The sequence below is a fragment of the Scyliorhinus torazame genome, chromosome 5 (assembly GCF_047496885.1).
Source record: "Scyliorhinus torazame isolate Kashiwa2021f chromosome 5, sScyTor2.1, whole genome shotgun sequence".
NCBI lineage: Eukaryota > Metazoa > Chordata > Chondrichthyes > Carcharhiniformes > Scyliorhinidae > Scyliorhinus > Scyliorhinus torazame.
Genome location: NC_092711.1, coordinates 151,536,487 through 151,558,885, shown reverse-complemented (window position 1 = coordinate 151,558,885; position 22,399 = coordinate 151,536,487). Strand labels below are relative to the sequence as shown.

Genomic DNA, 22,399 nt, shown 5'->3' with positions numbered 1-22,399 from the left:
ATTGGAGGCTTGTCTTATGAGGAATGATTGGACAGGCTTGGCTTGTGTCCGATGGAGTTTAGGTGACTTGATTGAACCGTATAAGATCCTGAGGAGCCTCGACAGGGTGGATGTGGAAAGGATGTCTCTTGTGGGAGAATCTAGAAATTGGAGTCACTTTAAAAGTAATAACTTGCCCATTTACGGCAGAGGAGAACTTTTTTCTCTTCAGAGGGTCGCGAGTCTTTGGAACTCTCTTCCTCAAAGGGTAGTGAAAGCAGAGTCTTTGAATATTTTGAAGGCAGAGCTGGATAGAATCTTGATAGGCAAGGGGGTGAAAGGTTATCGGGGGGTTATCAGGAATGTGGAGTTGAGGTTACAATCAGATCAGCCGTGAACATATTGAAAGGTGGAGGAGGCTCGAGGGGCCGAGTGGCCCACTTCTGCTCCTAATTCGTATGTTATGACATTCTTTATAATAGATTGTAGCATTTTTCCTCCTACTGATGTCAGACTAATTGGGCCTGTGGTTCCCCGTTTTCTCTCTCTCCTTCCTTAAATAGTGGGGTTACATTTACCACCTTCCAATCTGCAGGAACCATTCCAGAATCTATAGAATTTTGAAAAATGACCACCAATGTATCCACTATCTCTACAGCCACCTCTTTCAGCACTCTGGGATGTAAAGCATCAGCTTTTGGGGATTTATTAACTTTGAACCACATTAATTTCTCAAGTACTACTTTTTCACGAATACTAATCTCCTTCAGTTCCTCGTGCTCACTAGTCCCTTGGTTCTCTCGTGTTTTTGGGCCGATTTCATGTCCTCCATGAAGACAGACACACATTGTTTAGATTCTCTGCCATTTCATTGTTCCCCATTATAAACTCTCCTCTCTCTGCACGGAATGGACCCACATTGGGCTTTGCTAATCTTTTCCTTTTCACATTTTAAAGGAGCTATTCCAATCGTTTTTTATGTTTCTCGCCAGTTTGCTCTCATATTCAGTTTTCTCTTTTTGAGTTTCTTGATCCTCCTTTGCTGAATTCTAAGACAAGTTTCCAATCCTCAGGGTTACACTTAATTTTGGCAAGTATACGAGTGATAAGATCGCTTATTTTATCTTCAAATAACAGCCCAAGATCGGGTTGATTGGAGGTGTCCAAAAATGCAACTTTATTGCTAATTATCCACCTTGATTCTCTTACATAAAAATGAATCAAAACGTAGATCAAATAAAACATCAAAATATAATAGAGAGTTAAAAATATCAGAAAATATTAGGAAATCAATACTTGGTTCAGAATTTCTTAAAGCATGAATACAGAGCAAACTTTAGTCATGAAACTTTATTCTTAAAGAAATTCTTATCAATGGTCTAACCCCTTATTGGTTTCAAATTCTCAGCTGAGGCTTCCTGATTTTATTCAAAAAATTCTGTCACTTGGAGCATGATTTGTTATCCAGGCATTGGTCATTACTTAAGATTCATTAATGTCTATCAAATTAATTAAATGTCGACATGTTCCTGCCACGTGTACCAATCCTCTGAAGATAAGATGTTCTGCATTAACCTTACTTGTTGCTAAGGCTTTGCTATATTTGGAAATGTTTCTGTTGCTGAGGCTGCAATACTTTTTCATTACTAGATGTATTTGTAGAACAATGGTTTATTCATTATAAGGTCTTTTATTCAACTTTTCGTGAAGCAGTGTTAGATTCTGACACATATTAAGTTGCTTGCACAGCAATTCTCATTTTATCTGAAACAATGTCTTTGCCTTGTGGATATTCCATTTTCCACCTATATATTGAATTTAAGAATTATACTGCATCAATTCTTAAAGATTACCAATAAATCAGTGAAGCAATCAATCTGTAATCTATCAATGAGTCTCTTCCTTTGACCTAATGGAATCTTTAATTTTTCTTGTTACAAGAGTCCACTGGAGGCAAAGTCGTGAGACCGGCCAGTCCAGCAGAAAGAAACCCTCCCACCCTCCCACTTCACCAATGTCAGAATGAACAAAATGCAGTCCTGGGTGTAATTGAGAGCAGAAACAATAACAACAGAATCCAACCCCTGTAATCAATTGTGAACTTGTTGCTGTCTCAGCAGGTACGAGGAAACACAGACTCCCTTCCCACACTCGAGAGCAGGTGAACGGCCTCTCCCCAGTGTGAACTCGCCCGTGGGACGTCAAGCTAGATAATTGATTGAATTCCTTCCCACACTCGGAGCAGCTGAATGGCTTCTCCCCAGTGTGAACTCGCTGGTGTCTCCGCAGTGTGGATGATTCACAGAATCCCTTCCCACACTGAGAGCAGATGAACGGCCTCTCCCCAGTGTGAAGTGGGTTCCCTTATCTGATTGACAGATTCATGTGCAGGCTGAATCATTGAGTGAATCCCTTCCCACATTTAGAGCAGATGAATGGCCTCCCCAGTGTGAACCCTCTGGTGTGTTTGCAGGGTGAATGACTGACTGAATCCTTTCCCACAGAGAGAGCAGCTGAATGGTCTCTCCCCAGTGTGAATGCGCCAATGAGCTTTCAGTGCAGATGGGGCTTTGAATCCCTCACCACAGTTAGGCATTTCCACTGTTTCTCCATATTTTGGGTCTCCTTGTGTCTCCCTAGGTCAGACAATTGAAGCCTTACCCACACACAGAACACGTGTACGGTCTCTTCCCGCTGTGAATAGTGCGATGTTTTTTTCAGGCTGTGTAACTGTTAAAGCTCTTTCCACAAGTCAGTGCTCTGGAACACTCTCACTCGGGTGTGTGTGTCTCGGTGCTTTTCCAGTCACACTGATCTTTAAAATCTTTTGAAGCTGACAGATAAGACCAGCATTGCTCCTTCAAGATTCGAAGGCCAATGATATTCAGGTACCAAAGAATTGAGTGACTGTCAGATCCAGACAACATGTATTAGATTTCTGTCTGTAATTCGTCCTCTTCGAATCTCCTGTTAAAACAATTTACAAAATACATCACTGTCAGTACAGGATAGAAATTCAGAACAGACAATTCTAGTTCTTCTGGAACATTCTTTCCACTCATTCCCCAAATGCTCTAAATCTCCATCCCACACACTCTCCCTCCATTCTCACTCTGCTTTATCTAATATTCACCCTCCCAATTCTGCTGAAGGTGCTGATTCAGGCTGATTGACAGATTCATGCTCACGGTTTCCTGTCCTGGACACAGCGACCATAACAAATAGGAGCTGCGGTCAGCCATTTGGCCCTTTGAACTTGCTCAATCCTGTAATGAGCCCAATGGCCGATCTAGCTCAGCACCATTTCCCCACACTATCCCCCATATTTGGTGACTTCAACATCTTGAAACTTATCAATCTCGATCTGGAAAATACTTGATGACTGAGGCTCCACAGTCCTCTGGAGTAGAGAATTCCAAAGCTTCATCATATCCTCAAGTGAAGAATTCACTCCTCATCTTAATTTTTCAGTCCATTTTCCTACCTGTTCCCCGTGACCCTCAACTCCCTCACCAATCATAAATCTGTCTAGTTTCACGGCGCCGAGGTCCCAGGTTCGATCCGTGTGGAGTTTACACAAAATCCCCATGTCAGCGTGGGTCTCATCTCAACAACCCAAAGATGTGCAGAGTAAGTGGATTGGCCATACTAAATTGTCCCTTAATTGGAAAAAACACGAATTGGGTACTTTAAATTTAAAAAAAGATGTTTTGGTGAGGGGGGGGGGGGGGGGGGTCACAATCAAATCCAATTACTAGCAGCATGTACTTTGTGTCATGTTGAGGTCAATGTCCACCCCCTCACTTTTCCTCCCAGTTGCAGGAGGTTGGAGACTGGGCTCCTGGAGAATTAATGGTGGCCGCAGCTCCCACAATTCCTCCCGTGCTGAAGAAACTGCTCTATCCACCGCACGGGAGAGCGGGTGACCGGAACTGCACACGTCCAAGGGAGAGAGGCCCTCAATTGAAAAAAAAGATTAGGCACATTAAATTCAAAAAAATAATTCAGTCCAATTCATCCTTGAATATATTCAATGACTCCCAGACTCCACTGGTCCCTGGGAGAAAATAATTCTGGAGATTAACACCCTCTGAGAGAAGAGATGACTGGAAATATATAACGTGGCTACAGTACAATATTACAAGACTAGAAATAATAATAAATGTACTTTACATAACCATAAATAATATATCTAATCTGTACCATAGAACAACACTGGATATTTCTCTGTATGATATTAATTTCCTGTCCCCTTAAATGTCAGCCATCTCCGGGGGAAAGCAGCCCTTTAATTGTGAACATTAGGAAAGAGACCATCCTTTTAGCCAGACAAATAAATGTGTCGAGCTGAGGGAGCAAAGGATGTCAATGACTTTAAGAGAGAGAGACCTGGGCCAAGCTTTGCAGAGTCTGCACCCTCCCTGGATTCACTTCCTTTCCCTTCAGTTGCTGCAAGTCACCAATTGAAGGTCAGAATGAGAAAAGAAATGGAAAGGGGGAGAAAAGAACGTGTTTTACTCTCAGATGTTGGAGACAGGAGGACGTTTCAGTAGTTGTGAAGCTCAATAGTCATTCATACAAACCCGCGCTCTGATTGGTTGGAGGACCAAAGTCTTTCCATTCCTCCCAGTTTCTCATTGGCGAACACCTGAGCAGGCAGGTCAGAGGGTGGGCTCTCCTCTGTACTGCGCAGTTCCCTGTCTCCCTTGGTCATGCGCAGTCCCGGGCTGGGTGGAGATAGCGATCACCGAGCGGCTTCTCGCTCTGGCCCGAAGCGTCAGCCGGTTGCCTGGAAACCTTGTCTGCTGATGTGCATGGGGTGGGTGGGCGGGGGCGGGCCGCCGTGTGCGCCCGCCGGGCCTGCGCACTGGAGCCCGGAGATGTCACCGCGGAGCAGTGATTCAGGCAGGGCTCCATTGGGACGTCACAATGACTCAGAGGGGCGTTCCCAGCACACAGTCCCCATTGGGAGCAACATCCCTGGTCACAGAAACAAAATACTCCTAATTGGACAACAGCTCAGCGTCGGGAGGTCAAATACGCGCCCACCCCGACGAGGGTCGAGGTCTGCCCCTTCATTGTCTCCATGAGGGAGATTGGCCAATAGGAACCTGTGGAGGACCGGACAGGCGCTGATCCTCCAGCCAATCAGAGTTTGGGGCCTGTGTCACTGGCTGCACGGAGTTTCCTTTACTGTCTGCCCAGCAAAGCTGCTGCTCCTCTCGCTTCACACAGACTGAAACTGCCTCTAACCCTTGTAAGTAAAACGCTTTCTTTTCTCCCCATTAAATTCATGTTCTCATTCTCACCTTCACATGGTGACTTGTTTAAATCCTCAGGCCCAAATGAAATGTTTCCCAGGCTGCTGTGGGCCGCAAGAGAGGAGATTGCAGAGGCTCTGAGAATAATTTTCAAATCTCTGGTCACAGGAGCGGTGCCAGAGGAAGGAGGACAGATAATGTGGTTCCATTATTCAAGAAGAGAAGTAGGGTAAATCCAGGAGATTACAGACCAGTGAGTTTAACGTGAGTGGTCAGGAAATAAATATCCTGAGGGACAGAATTAATCTCTGTTGCGGAGGCAAGAATTAATCAAGGATAGTCAGCATGGCTTTGTCAAATAATTTTATAATTTGGAGTTTTAAAATAATTTTTATTAAAGAAAAGGAAAGATTATGTCTTATAAAGACCAACCCAAACAAAGGCTGGAATAGGTTTCTGAGCAGCAATAGCAGTGCCTCTGGTTCTGCTCCAGAACAAGGAGATGGAGCAGAGGTTGTGGACAGGGCACGTTCTGCACAATGTCCTCTGCCAATTTGGAGACTTGGAGTCAGACCTCTACATGCTGCTTGACAGTGAAGGGGACTGACTGTCTGACAAGCCAGCCAATCCACTCAGCATCTCAATGTACACCCTCACCAGTGCCTATTAAAATCCTCATCTGATCCACCCATAGCAGCACCCATCTGTGACCTCACCCTCCAATGAACTGGCAAGCAAACTATATTTCACCCTGACCTGGATCCAGTTCCAGTGTTTCACCACAGCTGATCCCAACTCTATCGTGGCCGCTAAGTTTGTGCAGTGTCGTATCTGAGCTGGTGGCAGAGAGGGACAGATCAAATGGCTATGTGTCTTCATGAAGTGCTGAACTGTTGCACTCTCTTTTCATCTTTGACCTGCTGTGGCTGAACAGGCAGCATTTTCACGATGGGCCGAAGGGCAGCTTTCTGTGCTGTAAAACTCTATGACTCTAAGTTTTGGGGTCTCTGAAAGCAAGAAATCAGAAAGGGAAAGTTGGTTTGAAGGAAGAGGGTGGGGGGTTGGAAAGGAAGAGATCTAAGGTGTACACTTTGTGGAGTTTGCTCGTTCTCCCCCTGTCTGCGTGTTGTTATGGGTCAGAGTTTAGAGAACCCCAAAGTGTAGCATGGAGTTCAACTGACCCACAACTTTTAATAGATTGTGGTGTGGGGAGCACACGGCTCACTCTACAGCTGTGATACAGCATAAATGGACAAGTATTTTTTTAAACAAAACTATGTTTATTCTAACAACTCAAGTTAACCTTTTTAAAACAACCATTGAATATCTGAACACCCATTAATTCAAAGATAAGCCCCAAAGACTAGGTAATAGTTTCAGCTGTCCTTTTAACATCCAAATGACTTAACCAGCCTTCAATCAGGAGCACATTAGGTTACATTCAATATATATAGTGAGAAAGAGTTCAACCGTACTGCTGCTTTTGGTTACTTCAGCTACAGCCCCTTTGTTTTCTTCATGCAGCTCCCTGAAAACAAACACACCCAAGCTGCTCTCTCAAACTGAAACTCAAAAAGCAGAAGTAGAGCTCCGCTCCCCCCACACTCTGACATCACTTCAGGAACATGAGCAGGTCCATTTCTTAAATGTACATTTCTTAAACACCCATTTCTTAAAGGTACTCTCACATGACAGTGGGTTTCCTCCAGGTGCTCCAGTTTCCTCCCACAGTCCAAAGATGTGCAGGATAGGTGGATTGGCCATGAACAACTGCCCCTTAGTGTCCAAAAGGTAGGTGGGTCTAAGGGAATAGAGATGGGGAGTGGACCTGGGTAGCATGCTCTATCGGAGGGTCGGTGCAGAAGGATTCTGTGGATTCAATTTCATTTGAATTTTCCGAGTGTGTAGTTGAGGGTAGTGCAGGTGATAATAATCTTTATTGTCACAAATAGGCTTACATTAACACTGCAATGAAGTTACTGTGAAAATCCCCAAGTCGCCACATTCTGGCGCCTGTTCAGGTACACTCAGGAGAATTCAAAATGTCGAATTCACCTAACAAGCACGTCTTTCGGGACTTGTGGGAGGAACCCACGCAGACACGGGGAAAACGTGCAGACTCCACACTTAGTGACCTAAGCCGGGAATCGAACTTGGGTCCTTGGCGCTGTGTAGCAACAGTGCTAACCATTATGTTACCATGTCGTGTTCAGCTAACTGGTCTGTAATTCCGTTTCTCACCCTTCTTAAAAAAGTGAATCCCTTCCCACACTAAGAGCAGGTGAATGGCCTCTCCCCAGCGTGAACTGGCCGGTGTATCCAATCCTCACCATTGAGGTGATAGTATTTCCAATCAGTAAGGCTACTCCACCCCCTCTGCCATATTCTCTGTCCCTCCTGTAAACTTTATAACCGGTATATTTGGTACCCAGTCCAGACCGTCCTGCTACTTGTTTTTGAAACTGTGTTGCGTTCCCCTGAGGCCTTCCCCTCCCCCTCCATTTGTTAGTTTAAAGTCTTTGTGACCTCCCTATTTATCCTTTCCACACTGGTCCCAGATCGGTTCAGGTGGAGACCGTCCCAAAGGTACAGATCTCTCCTGTCCCAATACTGATGCCAGTGCCCCATGAAATGGAACCCCTCTTTCCCGTACCACTCCTTTAACCACGTGTTTACTTCCCTAATTTTCTCATCCCTGTGCCAATTTGCACATGGCTCGGTGAATAATCCAGAGATTATAACCCTTGGGACCTGTTCTTTAATTTTGTTCCTAGTTCCTTATATTCCCAAACAGGTCCTCTTTCCGAGTCTTGCTGATGTTGTTTGTCCCAACGTGGACCCCAACAACTGGATCCTCCCCCTCCCTCTCCAATATCCTTTGAAGCTGGTTAGAGATGCCCCTCACCCTGTCACCGGACAGGCAACATACCATGTGGGACTCTCGGCCCTGCTTCCAAAGGATGTTATCAGTTCCCCTAATTATAGAAACCCCGACAACTACCACTTCCTCCCCCCCGCTTGAATGACCTCCTGTACCAGGGTGCAGTGGTCAGATAGCTCATCCTTCCTACAGTCACTGCTCCGATACCCTGCCCCTCCGAGTCCGCTCCCTTGAGACTCGGCTGTGAATCCCCGAGATAAGGTTTTTGTACTCACAGCTCCGAAACTCCGTCCCTCCGAGTCCACTCCCTGGAGACTAGGTATGGGGAATTGGTCTATACGGCTCTGGTCAGACCCTATTTGGAGTATTATGAGCAATTTTGGGTCCTCTAATCTCAGGAATGACGTATGAGGAACTCTGACGGTTGAGGACTCTGGGTGTGTTAACGTTGGAGTTTAGAAGGATAAGGGGGGGATCTTATTGAAATTTACAGGATACTGCGAGGCCTGGATAGAGTCGACGTGGAGAGGATGTTTCCACTTGAAAGAAAAACTAGAACCAGAGGACACAATCTCAGTCTAAATGGACGATCATTTAAAACAGAGATGAGGAGGAATTTCTTCAGCCAGTGGGTGGTGAATCTGTGGAACTCTTTGCCGCAAAGGGCTGTGGAGGCCAAATCATTGAGTGTCTTTAAGACAGAGATAGATAGGTTCTTGATTAGTAAGGGGATCACGGGTTATGGAGAGAAGGCAGGAGAATGGGGATGAGAAATGTATCAGCCATCATTGAATGGCGGAGTAGACTCGATTGGCCAAGTGCCCTAATTCTGCTTCTATGTCTTATGGTTCTTGTTGTATTGGAGCTGAGGTATTGGGGAATGAGAGAGGAAAGAATGGTCCAAAGAAATTAGAATTATCTGTTCTGAATTTCTATCCTGGACTGAGTGTTGGCTTTTGTCAACTCCTTTTACAGATATTACAAGAGGAGGAATTACAGACAGAAATCTCAATTATCACGTCTCGGTCTTACAGAGTCACTCGATACCTTGGGATCTGAGTATCATCGGCCGTTGAATCTAGAAGGAGAATTGTTTACCCAATCTGTCGGCATCAAAACATTTTAAACATCAGTGTGACTGGAAAAGCACCGAGACACACACACCCGAGTGAGAGTGTTCCAGAGCACTGACTGTGGAAAGAGCTTTAACCAGTTACACAGCCTGAAAACACATCGCACCATTCACAGCGGGGAGAGACCATACACGTGTTCTGTGTGTGGACGAGACTTCATGTCCAACATGGAGAGACACGAGGAGATGCAAAACATGAGGAAACCGTGGAAATGTGGGGACTGTGGGAAGGAATACAGAATCCCATCTCAGCTGGAGATTCATCGACGCAGTCATACTGGGGAGAGGCCGTTCACCTGCTGTGTGTGTGAGAAGGGATTCACTCAGTTCTCTAGCCTGAAGAAACACCAACGGGTTCACACTGGGGAGAGGCCATTCACGTGCTCTCAGCGTGGGAAGGGATTTACTCAGTTATCCCACCTGCAGAGTCACCAGCGAGTTCACACTGGGGAAAGGCCGTTCAACTGCTCACAGTGTGGGAAGGGATTCAGTGATTCATCCTCCCTGCGGACACATAAGCAAATTCACACTGGGGAGAGGCCGTTCACCTGCCCTCAGTGTGGGAAGGGATTCCCTTGGTTACCGGAGCTGAAGAAACACCAGCAAGTTCAAACTGGGGAGAAACCATTCACTTGGTCTCAGTGTGGGAAGGGATTCACTCAGTTATCCCACCTGAAGAATCACCAGCGAATTCACACGGGGGAGAGGCCGTTCATCTGCTCCCAGTGTGGGAAGGGATTCAGTGATCCATCCAACCTGCAGAGTCACCAGCGCGTTCATGCTGGGTAGAGTCCGTTCACCTCGCAATGTGGGAAGGGAATACATGATTCATGGCACCTGCTGAGACACCAAGTTCCCAGTTGATTACAGGGGTTGGATTCTGCTGTTATTGTTTCTGCTTCAATTACATCAAGGACAGCATTTTGTTCATTCTAACTGTTGGTAATATGGGGATGGCCGTAGGTTTTCTTTCTGCTGGACTTGGCAGTCTCACCACTTTGCCTCCAGTGGGCTGACGCTCTTCGAGCCTTGTTGCAACTACTTGGTTTAAAATTTCACAAGGATCAGAGTGAAAGGGTGTTTGAAAGTTAGAAGATATTTAGTTTGAATTTCCGTTTGGATGCCCCCAGATCCTGCCACATTGCCATGAAGATGGTGGTTACAAGTTTTTTTTGTTTAATTTATCTGGGTGTTTCTCACAAAAGAAAACTATCAGGGTATGAGGGGCAAGTTGTCTGTGGTGGACTGGGAAACCACATTAAATGATATGATGGGAGACAGGCAATAGCTAATATTTAAGGAATTATTATATATCTACTGGGAGCTCAGTTAGCTCAGTTGGCTGGATGGCTAATCATGATGTGGAGTGACTCCAATAGCAGGGGTGCAAGTGTCGTACTGGCTGAGGTTATCCATGAAGGGTCCACCTTCTCTACATTGCTCCTCGCCTGAGCTGTGGTGACCCTCAGGTTAAATCACCAGTTATCTCTATCTCTCTCTCTCTCTCTCAAAAGGGAGAGCAGCCTATGGTCCTCTGGGACTTTGGCAACTTTCATTTCACATATATAAACCAAATATAGATTACTTTAGGGAACAAAAATCCAACCGGAAAAGTAATGCCACCGTGGCTAACAAGAAAAGTTAAAGATTCCATTAGATCAAAGGAAGAGGCTCATAAAGTGGCCGCAATAGTAGAAAACCTGAGGATTGGGAACTTGTTTTAGAATTTAGCAAAGGAGGACCAAGAAACTGATGAGGAGAAAATAGAATATGAGAGCAAACTGACAATAAACATAAAAAACGACTGGAAAAGCTCCAATAGGAATGTGAACAGGAAAAGATTGGCAAAGACCAATGTGGGTACATTCCAGACAGAGACAGGAGAGTTTATAATGGGGGATAAGGAAATGGCAGAGAAACTAAACAATGTGTGTTTGTCTTCATGGAGGAAGATACAGAAATTGTCCTAAAAACACGGGAGAACCAAGGGACCAGTGAGCACGAGGAACTGAGATTAGTATTAGTGAAAAAGTAGCACTGGAGAAATTAATGGGGTTGAAAGTTAATAAATCCCCAAAAGTTGATGCTCTACATCCCAGAGTGTTGAAAGAGGTGGCTGTAGAGATAGTGGATACATTGGTGATCACCTTTCAAAATTCTATAGATTCTGGAATGGTTCCTGCAGATTGGAAGGTGGTAAATGTAACCCCCATATTTAAGGAGAGAGAAAACGGGGAACCACAGACCCATTAGCCTGACATCAGTAGGAGGGAAAATGCTAAAATCTATTAGAAAGCATGTGATAACATACGAATTAGGAGCAGGAGTAGGCCACTCGGCCCCTCAAGCCTGCTCCACCATTCAATACGTTCACGGCTGATCTGATTGTAACCTCAACTCCACATTCCCGCTGTCGCCCAGATAACCTTTCACCCCCTTGCTTGGCAAGAATCCATTCAGCTCTGCCTTCAAAATATTCAAAGACTCTGCTTCCACTGCCCTTTGAGGAAGAGAGTTCCAAAGAATCACAACCCTTGGAGAGAAAAAGTTCTCAACTGCTGTAAATGGGCAACTTATTACTTTTAAAGTGACTCCAATTTCTAGATTCTCCCACAAGAGGAAACATCCTTTCCACATCCACCCTGTCAAGGCCCCTCAGGATCTTATACGGTTCAATCAAGTCACCTAAACTCCATCGGACACAAGCCAAGCCTGTCCAATCATTCCTCATAAGACCAGCCTCCAATTCCAGGTATGAGTCCAGTAAGTCTTCTCTGAACTGCTTCCAACACATTTACATCATTGCTTAAATCAGAGCAATACTGTACACAGTGCTCCAGATGTGGTCTCACCAATGTCCTGTATAACTGAAGCATAATCTGTATTATTTTTGTATTCAATTCCCCTCACAATAAACAATAACATTCTATTAGCTCTCCTAATTACTTGCTGTACCTGTATACTCGCCTTTTGTGACTCATGCTCTTGGACATCCAGATCCCTCTGAATCTCAGAGCTCTGCAATCTCTCACCATTGAGTTACATTTTTATATTCTTACTGCCAAAATGGACAATTTCACATTTTCCCACATTATACTCTGTTCGCCAGATCTTTTCCCACTCACATAACCTATCTACATCACTTTGTAGTCTACCTTCTGTCCCCTTCACAATTTAGTTTCCTACATATCTTTGATCATTGGAATATAGGAGCAGTAATTGGCCATTCAGCCCATCGAGCCTGCTCCACCTTTCAGTACGATCATGGCTGATCATCCACTTCAATGCCTTTTCCCCCACACTATCCCCATATCCCTTTGTGTTATTGGGATTTAGAAATCTGTCAGTCTCTGCTTTAAACACACTCAATGACTGAGCTCCCACAGCCCTCTGGGGTAGAGAATTCCAAAGATTCACAACCCTCTGAATAAAGAAATGTCTCCTCCGAGACCATTCCTAAATGGCTTCCCCCTTATTTTAAAATTGTGTCCCCTGGTTCTAGACTCTCCAGCAGGGGAAAAATCTCACCTGCACCCACCCTGTCTATTCCTTTAAGTATTTTGTAGATTTCAATGCGATCCCCTCTCATTCTTTAAAACTCTAGAGAATACAGGCCCAGTTTCCCCAATCTCTCTTCATGGGACAGTCCTGCCAACCCTGGAACAAGTCTGGTGAACCTTCATTGCCCTCCCTCTGTGGTAATAATACCTTTCCTAAGGTAAGGGGAGTAAAACTGCACACAGTACTCCAGCTGTGGTCTAACCAAGGTTCTATACTATTGAAGCAAGTCTTCACTACTCCTGGACTCAAATCCTCTTGTGATAAAGGCCAACATCCCATCAGCCTTCCTAATAACTTGCTGCACCTGTATGTTAGCCTTCGGTGACTTATTGATGAGGACACCCAGGTCCCTTTGTACATCTGCACTTTCTAATCTCTGACCATTTCAGAAATACTCTGCTCATCGGTTCCTCCTACCAAAGTGATCATCTTACATTTTTCCACATTATCTGTCATGTCCTTGCCCACTCACTAAGTCTGTCCAAATCCTCCTGTAGCCGTTTTACATCTTCCTCACAACACACATTCCCACCCAGCTCTGTGTCATCTGTGAACTTGGAAATATTACATTTAGCCCCCACATCCAAATCATTGTATAAACTGTGAACAGCTGGGGCCCAAGTACTGAACCTTGTGATACCCCACTAGTCACAACCTGCTACGGTGAGAATGACCCATTTATTCCTCCTCTCTGTTTTCTGCCTGTTAGCCAATCCTCAATCCATGCCAGTATATTACCTCCTATCCCATGTGGTTTCATTTTGCTAACTGACCTCTGACTGCACAATGGTTAGCACAGCGCCTCACAACGCCAGACACCGGGGTTCGATTCCAACCTCGGGCAACTGTGTGTGTGGAGTTTGCACGATCTCCCCGTGTGTGAGGATTTCCTCCGGGTGCTCCGGTTTCCTCCCACAGGCCCAAGAAGTGCAGGTTAGGTGGATTGGCCATTCTAAATTGTCCCGAGGTGGGGTTACGGGGATAGGCTGGGGAATTGTGATTAGGTACGGTGCTCTTTCACAGGGTCGGTGCAGACTCGATGGGCCAAATGGCCTCCTGCACTGTAGGGATTGTTGATTCTATGAACTCCTGTGGGGTGTTTATCAAAAGCTTTCTGAAAATCCAAGTGAACTACATCCACAGACGCCCCTTTATCAATTCTGATAGTAACATCCTCAAAAACCCCAAATGGTTCATCAAACATTATTTCCTATTCCAAAATCCATGTTTTGTTTTTTTTAATCCACCGACCCTGCGCATCTTTGGGTTGTGGGGACGAAACCCATGCAAACACAGAGAGACTGTGCAAACTCCACACAGACAGTGACCCAGAGCCAGGATCGAACCTGGGACCTCGGCACAGTGAGGCTGCAGGGCTAACCCACTGTGCCACCATGCTGCCCTCTAAATCCATGTTTATTCTTATCCAGGTGTCCATTTATCACATCCTTTATAATAGATTCTGGTATTTTCCCAATACTGATGTCAGGCTAACAGGTCTGCAGTTCACCATTTTCTCTCTCCCTCTCTTCCTGAACAATGGGGTGACATTTGCTACCTTCAATCTGCAGGAACCATTCCAGAATCTATAGAATTGTGAAAGATGATCACAATGTATCCACTATCTTTATATCATCACTTTTGACTGGTTCTGAGACACTTCCGTTTGGATTTCTGGTACAGAGTAAGTATAACCGTGGAATGGAATTTTAGATTGTGTAAAAGGACAAGTTCTATTTTATACATAAAGGAGGTTTCTGGCAAAAAATAGTGTTTCGTTAATGTTGCTTCTGAGGCATCACGGCGACACAGTGGTTAGCACTGCTGCCTCACGGCACCGAGGAGCCGGGTTCAATCCCGGCCCTGGGTCACTGTCTGTGTGGAGTTTGCACATTCTCCCTGTGTCTGCATGGGTCTCACCCCCACAAACCAAAGATGTGCAAGATAGGTGGATTGGCCACACTAAATTGCTCCTTAATTGGAAAAATTAAAAACAAAATGTTGCTTCTAGTTTGTTTGCTGCAGTAAAACCCATTAAACTGTAAGTCCTGTTGTGTGATCCTTTCAACTGTTGAGTTGGAATTGATTTTTTTTAAAGTTACTGATCTGTACAGAGATCCTAATCCACAAGTTATGACTTCCCATTTGAGCCTCAGGCAGTTTTCTGGCTCACCTCTCGTGTCAGTGACAACCAGGAGATGGAGCTGAGGGCTGAATTTAGTTGAGAACAATGGGGCCTGCACCCCAGTTGGGACACTGCCATGGGCATCGTACGAATAGAGAGATGGGAATATGCTGGAGGACTGACTGGGAAATGGACCTCCAACCAATTAGGACACAGGACGGGGTGACCAGGGCTGGTAGTGACGTCACCCCCGGTATTCAGTGCCCGTGTCCAAAGTGGGGAGTCACGGGAACAGAGTAAAGAGAAACCATTTGGGTTCTGAACATTGTGAACATCCTTTTACTCTGCTTGCTATTTATCCTCAAGTAATTTCCTGTTAGTTTTTTTAACCATGTTGTTTCATTAATAAACAATTAATAGTAACAATATTTGATTTAGCTGGATTTTATATGATTAGATTGATGTAGTTCAGGGAAGGTGAGTGAGAGGAGTTGACAGGATCTTTCACAGAAAATGAGTCCTTCTAAGGTGATTGGCAAAGGAATGAGAAGGGTGGAGGAGATTTGATTTTTCTTTTTAAAAATAAATAAATTTAGAGTACCCAATTATTTAGTTTCCCAATTAAGGGGTAATTTAGCATGACCAATCCATGTAACCTGCACATCTTTGGGTTGTGGCGGTGAAACCCACGCAGGCATGGGGAGAAAGTGGAAACTCCTCACGGACAGTGACCCAAGGCTGGGATTCGAACCCGGGTCCTCAGCGCCGCAGTCCCAGTGCTAACCACTGCGCCACATGCTGCCCCTATGATTTTTCTTTTGACACACAAAATGGGGTTCAGGAAGTCAATTTTGATTGACTCATTTATTGAGGCTCCTTGAGGGAGTAACAAGGGATGTCAATAAAGGGGAACCTGCAGATGTGGTTTATTTACATTTCCAGAAAGTATTTCCCAAGGTGCCTGATAGAAATCAGATTTTCTGGTCATCTATAGATAAGACAGATAAAAGGTTTAATGAAGAAATCCTGGTTGGAAAAATCCTTCAGAGTAATTAACTAAATCCTGCCTGTGAGGGGGTTCGAAATGAAGACAGAGGATTTAAATCGGAAATTGGATTGACATTTGAGAGAAATGAACTTGCAGGGCTACAGGGATAGAATGGGACAATGAGACTGACTGGCTGGCTCCAGAGCCAACAGGGAATCAATGGACTGAATGGCCTCCTTCTCTATCCTCATGACTCAAATCTAAAATATATTAACCATGAGCGTGAGAAAAAGCTGAATACTTGGGAATTAATCAGATAAGACTCAATGTTCACATTTTGCAAGTTGTTTGAAAACTGCGAGCGAGTGCAAGGCCAAATAGCAGAAAAGACCCTTTGTGTTATGAAAAACTGGGCTGACATCCCAGTTCCGTTTCGATGGTAACGGCTAGTCAGACAATAGTGATAATTTCTGGTGGGAATGTGTTTTGTTCAGACCATCATGGAAAATTACAGCAAATTGTTTATCTCTTAAATTTGACAGACAGACACATTGGTCGAATTAAGTGAATTATAAATTAGTTAAAACCACTCACAGCTGTAAAAAGGGCAAAACTTTAAAGATAGTAATCTCCTTAAAAAGATCAATTGTCAGGATGAGACCTCATTCCGGAATCATTCTTACCTAATCTCTGAAACCTATTCTCTTGCTTGCTTCTGCTAAATCACCATTTTTCTTTTGTTTAAATCACTCATTTAATAGTGCGTATTATGATTTGAAGAATAACCGAGTTGTATTTTAGAACTCAACCTCTGTATTTGCCAAAGACAATTGATCTGACTAGCTTGTTGCAGGGCTAGTTGGAACTTCTCAAATTTTGTATGGAAAATTGACTTTACCAGTAGACACTAAAGTTGACGAATAAAGTTTCAAATAACTTTACCAATATTGCAGTCTGGAATCTCTGTTTTTTGGGAACTAAGAAGGGATAATGCACATCCAGGGTTCCGAACAGACATAGAGATCCATCAATTGGCGTAGTCCCATCAAAGATCACTGCCTCGTTTCAAATTTCACAAGGATCACAGAGTGAAAGGGGTGTTTGGAAGTGAGAAGGTATTCAGTTTGCATTTCTGTTTGATCCTCCAAAATCATGTCACATTGCCATGAAGATGGTGGTTACTTCGGGCGGGATTCTCCCATTGCCGACACCGAAAACGGGTTCGCTGATCAGCCGGAGAATCCATTTTTGCCAGTGCCGTTTTTCCGATGCTCTGCCCCTCACAAATGGCGGACTCCAGTGCTGCCAGTTGGGGGGCGGGGGGGGGGGGGGCTTTGGCGGGGGCTGGTCTGCCGGTTGTGTTTTTTAACCATGTTGTTTCATTAATAAACAATTAACAGTAAAAATATTTGATTTTGCTGGGTTTTTCATGATTAGATTGATATAATTCAGGAAAAGTGGGTGAGAGGAGTTGGCAGGCTCTTTAACAGAAAGTGTGTCCCTCTAAGGTGATTGGCAAAGGAACCAGAGGGGTAGAGGAGATTTGATTTTTCTTTTGACACACAAAATGGGGTTCAGGAAGTCTATTTTGATTGACTCATTTATTAAGGCTCCTTGAGGGAGTAACATGGGATGTCAATAAAGGGGAACCTGCAGATGTGGTTTATTTACATTTCTAGAAAGTATTTCCCAAGGTGCCACATCAAAGGTCACTGCACAACATAAGAGCTCATGGTGTAGAGGGCAACATATCAGCAGGGGTAGAGGATTGGTTAGCTCACAGGAAGCAGAGTGGGTATAAATGGGTCATATTTGGGTTGGTAAGATGTGACAAGTGAAGTATCACAAGGATCAGTGCTGGGCCCTTAACTATTCACAATCTATATTAATGAGTTGGATGCGGTTAAATTTGATGATGACACAAAGAGGGATTGGAAATTAATTTGGCAAGTGGACTTCAGGTGAATGCAAAGGGCATCAAATAGGTTAAGTGAGTGGGAACAAATTAACAGCTGAAGCATAACTTGGGAAAATATTAACGTGTCCACTTTGGCTGGAAGGATTATAAAAAGCAATATTAGTTAAATGGAGAGAGATTACAGAACTCTGAGGTACAGAGGGATCTGGGTGTCCTGGTACAGGAATCACAAGTTAGTTTGTCGTGTTACGACACCCTGGGCTAGTGCGCAGTCAATTCCAGCCCCACGTGCCCCGGAGTCACAGCACAAGTGATTTAACCAATAATTATTATAAAAATACCCGATGTCTTTGGCCCTTGGCTGCCCAATAATCAGGTGGTTGCAAATGTAAATATGATTACTATTTATTTATAAAAAGAACTAAAATAAAATATGCAGCAAACACAACTGGTTAACTATAAGCCAATTCCTAATTCCCACTTTAACCTGCCCCCAGCCTCTACACACACACATAGACAGACAAACACAGAGGGGTGGAAAGGGATAAAATCATAAGTGAAAAAAATTATTTTTTCAGATGGTGGTTTTCAGCACACTTTTCTTCACAGCAAGCTTGCAGATTAAAGTAATTAGTTTACAGCCTGTACTGGTCTTCTCTGTAGATTAATTTGTTCAGGTTCTCTGTAGTTTAGAAATGCAGTACTCACACTTTTATGGAGAGGCACCTCACCTCTGTTCAAACGTTTCTTTCAGTTTGTGGTTTATATTCAGGTCTCCATGGTTTCAGGAATACAGCACCCACAGGCTATCTGGGAAGAGAGATAGCACTCACAGCTGCTTTCTGGAGAGAGAGTTAGTCAGTTCTGCCTCGTGTGCTGCTGGAATCAAACTGAAAGCTTGGGTCTCTGAAAAACATCCCAGTGGGATAGGATCCAATCACCGCCTGTTAGGTGGATTGGCCACGCCAAATTGCCTTTTAATTGGAAAAAAAAGAATTGGGTATTCTAAATTTACTTTTAAAAAGAAAAAAATTAAAATCAGGCAGAGATATGTCTAATGTTTTTATATGGTACATTTAATATAATATTTATGGTTCTGTAATTAAGTACATTTATTATTGTTTCTAGTTGTGTAATAATGTATGCAGTTACGTTATATATTTCCAGTCTTCTCTTCCCTCAGAGGGTTATTAGTCTCTGGATTTCTCTTCCACAGGGACCAGTGGGGTCTGAGGGTCATTGAATATATTCAAGGATGAGTTAGCTAGATTTTTAATTGACAAGGGAGTCAAGGGTTATGGGCAACAAGTCGGAAAATGGAGAGAAAGCTGAGATGAGGAGGAATTTCTTCACTCGAGGATGTGGCGAAGATCTGGAATTCTCTACCCCAGAGGACTGTGGAACCTCAGTCATCAAGTATTTTCAGACTGAGATTGACAGGTTTCTCGATATTGAACATATCGATGGGGGATAGTGTGGGAAAATGGTGCTGAGGTAGATTGGCCAATTAGCTCATTTAATGGTTGAGCAGGTTCTATGGACTGAATGGCTGAATACAGCTTCTATTTGTTATGATCTGTGTTCTGACAGGAAGTGATGATCATGGATCTGTCAATCAGCCTGAATCAGCACCTTCAGGAGATTTGGGAGGGTTAATATCAGATACAGCAGAGTGAGAATGGAGGGAGGGTGTGTGGGATGGAGATTTACAGCATTTGGGGAAAGAAAGAACGTTCCAGAGAAACTAGAATTGTCTGTTCTGAATTTCTATCCTGTACTGACAGTGATATTTTTTGTAAGTTGTTTTTACAGGATATTAGAAGAGGAGGAGTCACAGACAAAAATTGCAAGCGTCAAGTCTCGATCTGACAGTCACTCGATTCCTTTGGACCTGAATACCATCGGTCTTTGAATCTAGAAGGAGAAATGTTTGCCCGTTCTGTAGGCTTCAAAATATTTTAAACATCAGTGTGACTGGAAAAGCACCGAGAGACACGCACCTGAGTGAGAGTGTTCCAGAGCACTGACTGTGGAAAGAGCTTTAACCAGTTACACAGTCTGAAAGAATATCACGCCATTCACAGCGGGGAGAGACCATATATGTCGGGTCTGTGTTGTCAAGGCTTCAGCTGATTGTCCAACCCGGAGAGACACAGATTCAAAATATGGACAGACCGTGGAAATGTGGAGATTGTGGGAAGGGATACGGAGCCCCATCTGCACTAGAGGCTCATCGGCGCATTCACACTGGGGAGAGGCCATTCTCGTGCTCCCAGTGTGGGAAATCATTCACTCAGTTATCCCACCTGCGGACACACCAGCGATTTCACACTGGGGAGAGGCCATTCTCGTGCTCCCAGTGTGGGAAGGGATTCAGTGATTCCTCCACCATGCACAGACATCAGGCAGTTCACACTGGGGAGAAGCCGTTCACCTGCTCTCAGTGTGGGAAGGGATTCACTCAGCTATTCCCACTGAAGACACACCAGCGAGTTCACACTGGGGAGAAGCCATTCTCCTGCTCTCAGTGTGGGAAGGGATTCAGTTGTTCATCCAACCTGCAGGCACACCAGAGAGTTCACACTGGGGAGAGGCCATTCAACTGCTCTCAGTGTGGGAAGGGATTTACTCAGTTGTCCAACCTGGAGACACACCTGAGAGTTCATACTGGGGAGAAGCCATTCACCTGCTCTCGGTGTGGGAAGGGATTCAGTGTTTTATCCAGCCTTCAGAGACATCAGCGGGTTCACACTGGGGAGAAGCCGTTCATCTGCTCTCAGTGTGGGAAGGGATTTATTCAATTATCCAACCTGCAGACACACCAGCAAGTTCACACTGGGGAGAGGCTGTTCACCTGTTCTCAATGTGGGAAGGGATTTTGTGTTTCATCACATCTGCTGAGACACCAACAAGTTCACAATTGATTGCTGGGGTTGGATTCTGCTGTTCTTGTTTCTGCTTCAATTGCCTCGAGGACGGCATTTTGTTCATTCTGACAGTTGGTCAGTGTGGATTGTTGGAGGGTTTCTTTCTTCTGGACACTTCAGTTTCACAACTTTGCCTCCAGTGGGTTGATGATATTCAAGACTTGTGAATACCTGGGTTTAAATTGCACAATAAAAGAATCACAGAGTGAAAGGGCTTTTGGAAGTTAAAAGATATATAGTTCCCATTTCTGTTTGTTATCCCCTAAATCATGCCATGTTGCCATGAAGATGGGCTGTGGTGGTTATGTGGCTCTTTTGTTTAATGTATCTAGGTGCTTCTCACAGAAGAAAACTTGCAGGGTATGAGGGGCAAGTTGTCTGAGGTGGACGGGGAAACTGATGGGCGACAGGGAATAGATAATAGTTAAGGAATTATTACATATTCAAGGGCCAGTTAGCTCAGTTGGCTGGATGGCTGGTTTGTGATGCGGAGCGACTCCAACAACATGGATTCAACTCCCATATCGACGGAGGTTATGGAACATAGAACATAGAAAATACAGCACAGAACAGGCCCTTCGGCCCACGATGTTGTGCCGAACCTTTGTCCTAGATTAATCATAGATTATCATTGAATTTACAGTGCAGAAGGAGGCCATTCGGCCCTTTGAGTCTGCACCGGCTCCTGGAAAGAGCACCCTACCCAAACTCAACACCTCCACCCAACACCAAGGGCAATTTTGGACATTAAGGGCAATTTATCATTGGCCAATTCACCTAACCTGCACATCTTTGGACCGTGGGAGGAAACCGGAGCACCCGGAGGAAACCCACGCAGACACGGGGAGGACGTGCAGACTCCGCACAGACAGCGACCCAAGCCGGAATCGAACCTGGGACCCTGGAGCTGTGAAGCATTGTGCTATCCACAATGCTACCGTGCTGCCCTTAAGAACAAATAAATCTACACTATATCATTTTACCGTAATCCATGTACCTATCCAATAGCTGCTTGAAGGTCCCTAATGTTTCCGACTCAACTACTTCCACAAGCAGTGCATTCCATGCCCCCACTACTCTCTGGGTAAAGAACCTACCTCTGATATCCCTCCTATATCTTCCACCTTTCACCTTCAATTTATGTCCCCTTGTAATGGTTTGTTCCACCCGGGGAAAAAGTCTCTGACTGTCTACTCTATCTATTCCCCTGATCATCTTATAAACCTCTATCAAGTCGCCCCTCATCCTTCTCCGTTCTAATGAGAAAAGGCCTAGCACCCTCAACCTTTCCTCGTAAGACCTACTCTCCATTCCAGGCAACATCCTGGTAAATCTTCTTTGCACCTTTTCCAAAGCTTCCACATCCTTCCTAAAATGAGGCGACCAGAACTGTACACAGTACTCCAAATGTGGCCTTACCAAAGTTTTGTACAGCTGCATCATCACCTCACGGCTCTTAAATTCAATCCCTCTGTTAATGAACGCGAGCACACCATAGGCCTTCTTCACAGCTCTATCCACTTGAGTGGCAACTTTCAAAGATGTATGAACATAGACCCCAAGATCTCTCTGCTCCCCCACATTGCCAAGAACTCTACCGTTAACCCTGTATTCCGCATTCATATTT

The 22,399-nt window shown here is 44.5% G+C and overlaps 1 protein-coding gene and 1 long non-coding RNA gene across 2 annotated transcripts; one reads left to right on the top strand and one right to left on the bottom strand.

The window, feature by feature from the left end:
* Positions 1-1,132: 1,132 nt before the first annotated feature.
* Positions 1,133-4,815, bottom strand: LOC140420095 (uncharacterized). Its single transcript, XR_011946184.1, has 2 exons — positions 4,563-4,815; positions 1,133-2,946 (listed from the first exon to the last, which is right to left on the bottom strand). It is a non-coding gene; the product is annotated as an uncharacterized lncRNA (long non-coding RNA).
* Positions 4,816-4,836: 21 nt separating this feature from the next.
* LOC140420094 (uncharacterized) lies at positions 4,837-21,998 on the top strand. Its single transcript, XM_072504114.1, has 2 exons — positions 4,837-5,236; positions 19,646-21,998. The coding sequence occupies exon 2, from the start codon at positions 20,011-20,013 to the stop codon at positions 20,767-20,769; it is 759 nt and encodes a 252-aa protein (XP_072360215.1). The 5' UTR covers positions 4,837-5,236; positions 19,646-20,010; the 3' UTR covers positions 20,770-21,998.
* Positions 21,999-22,399: the final 401 nt, after the last annotated feature.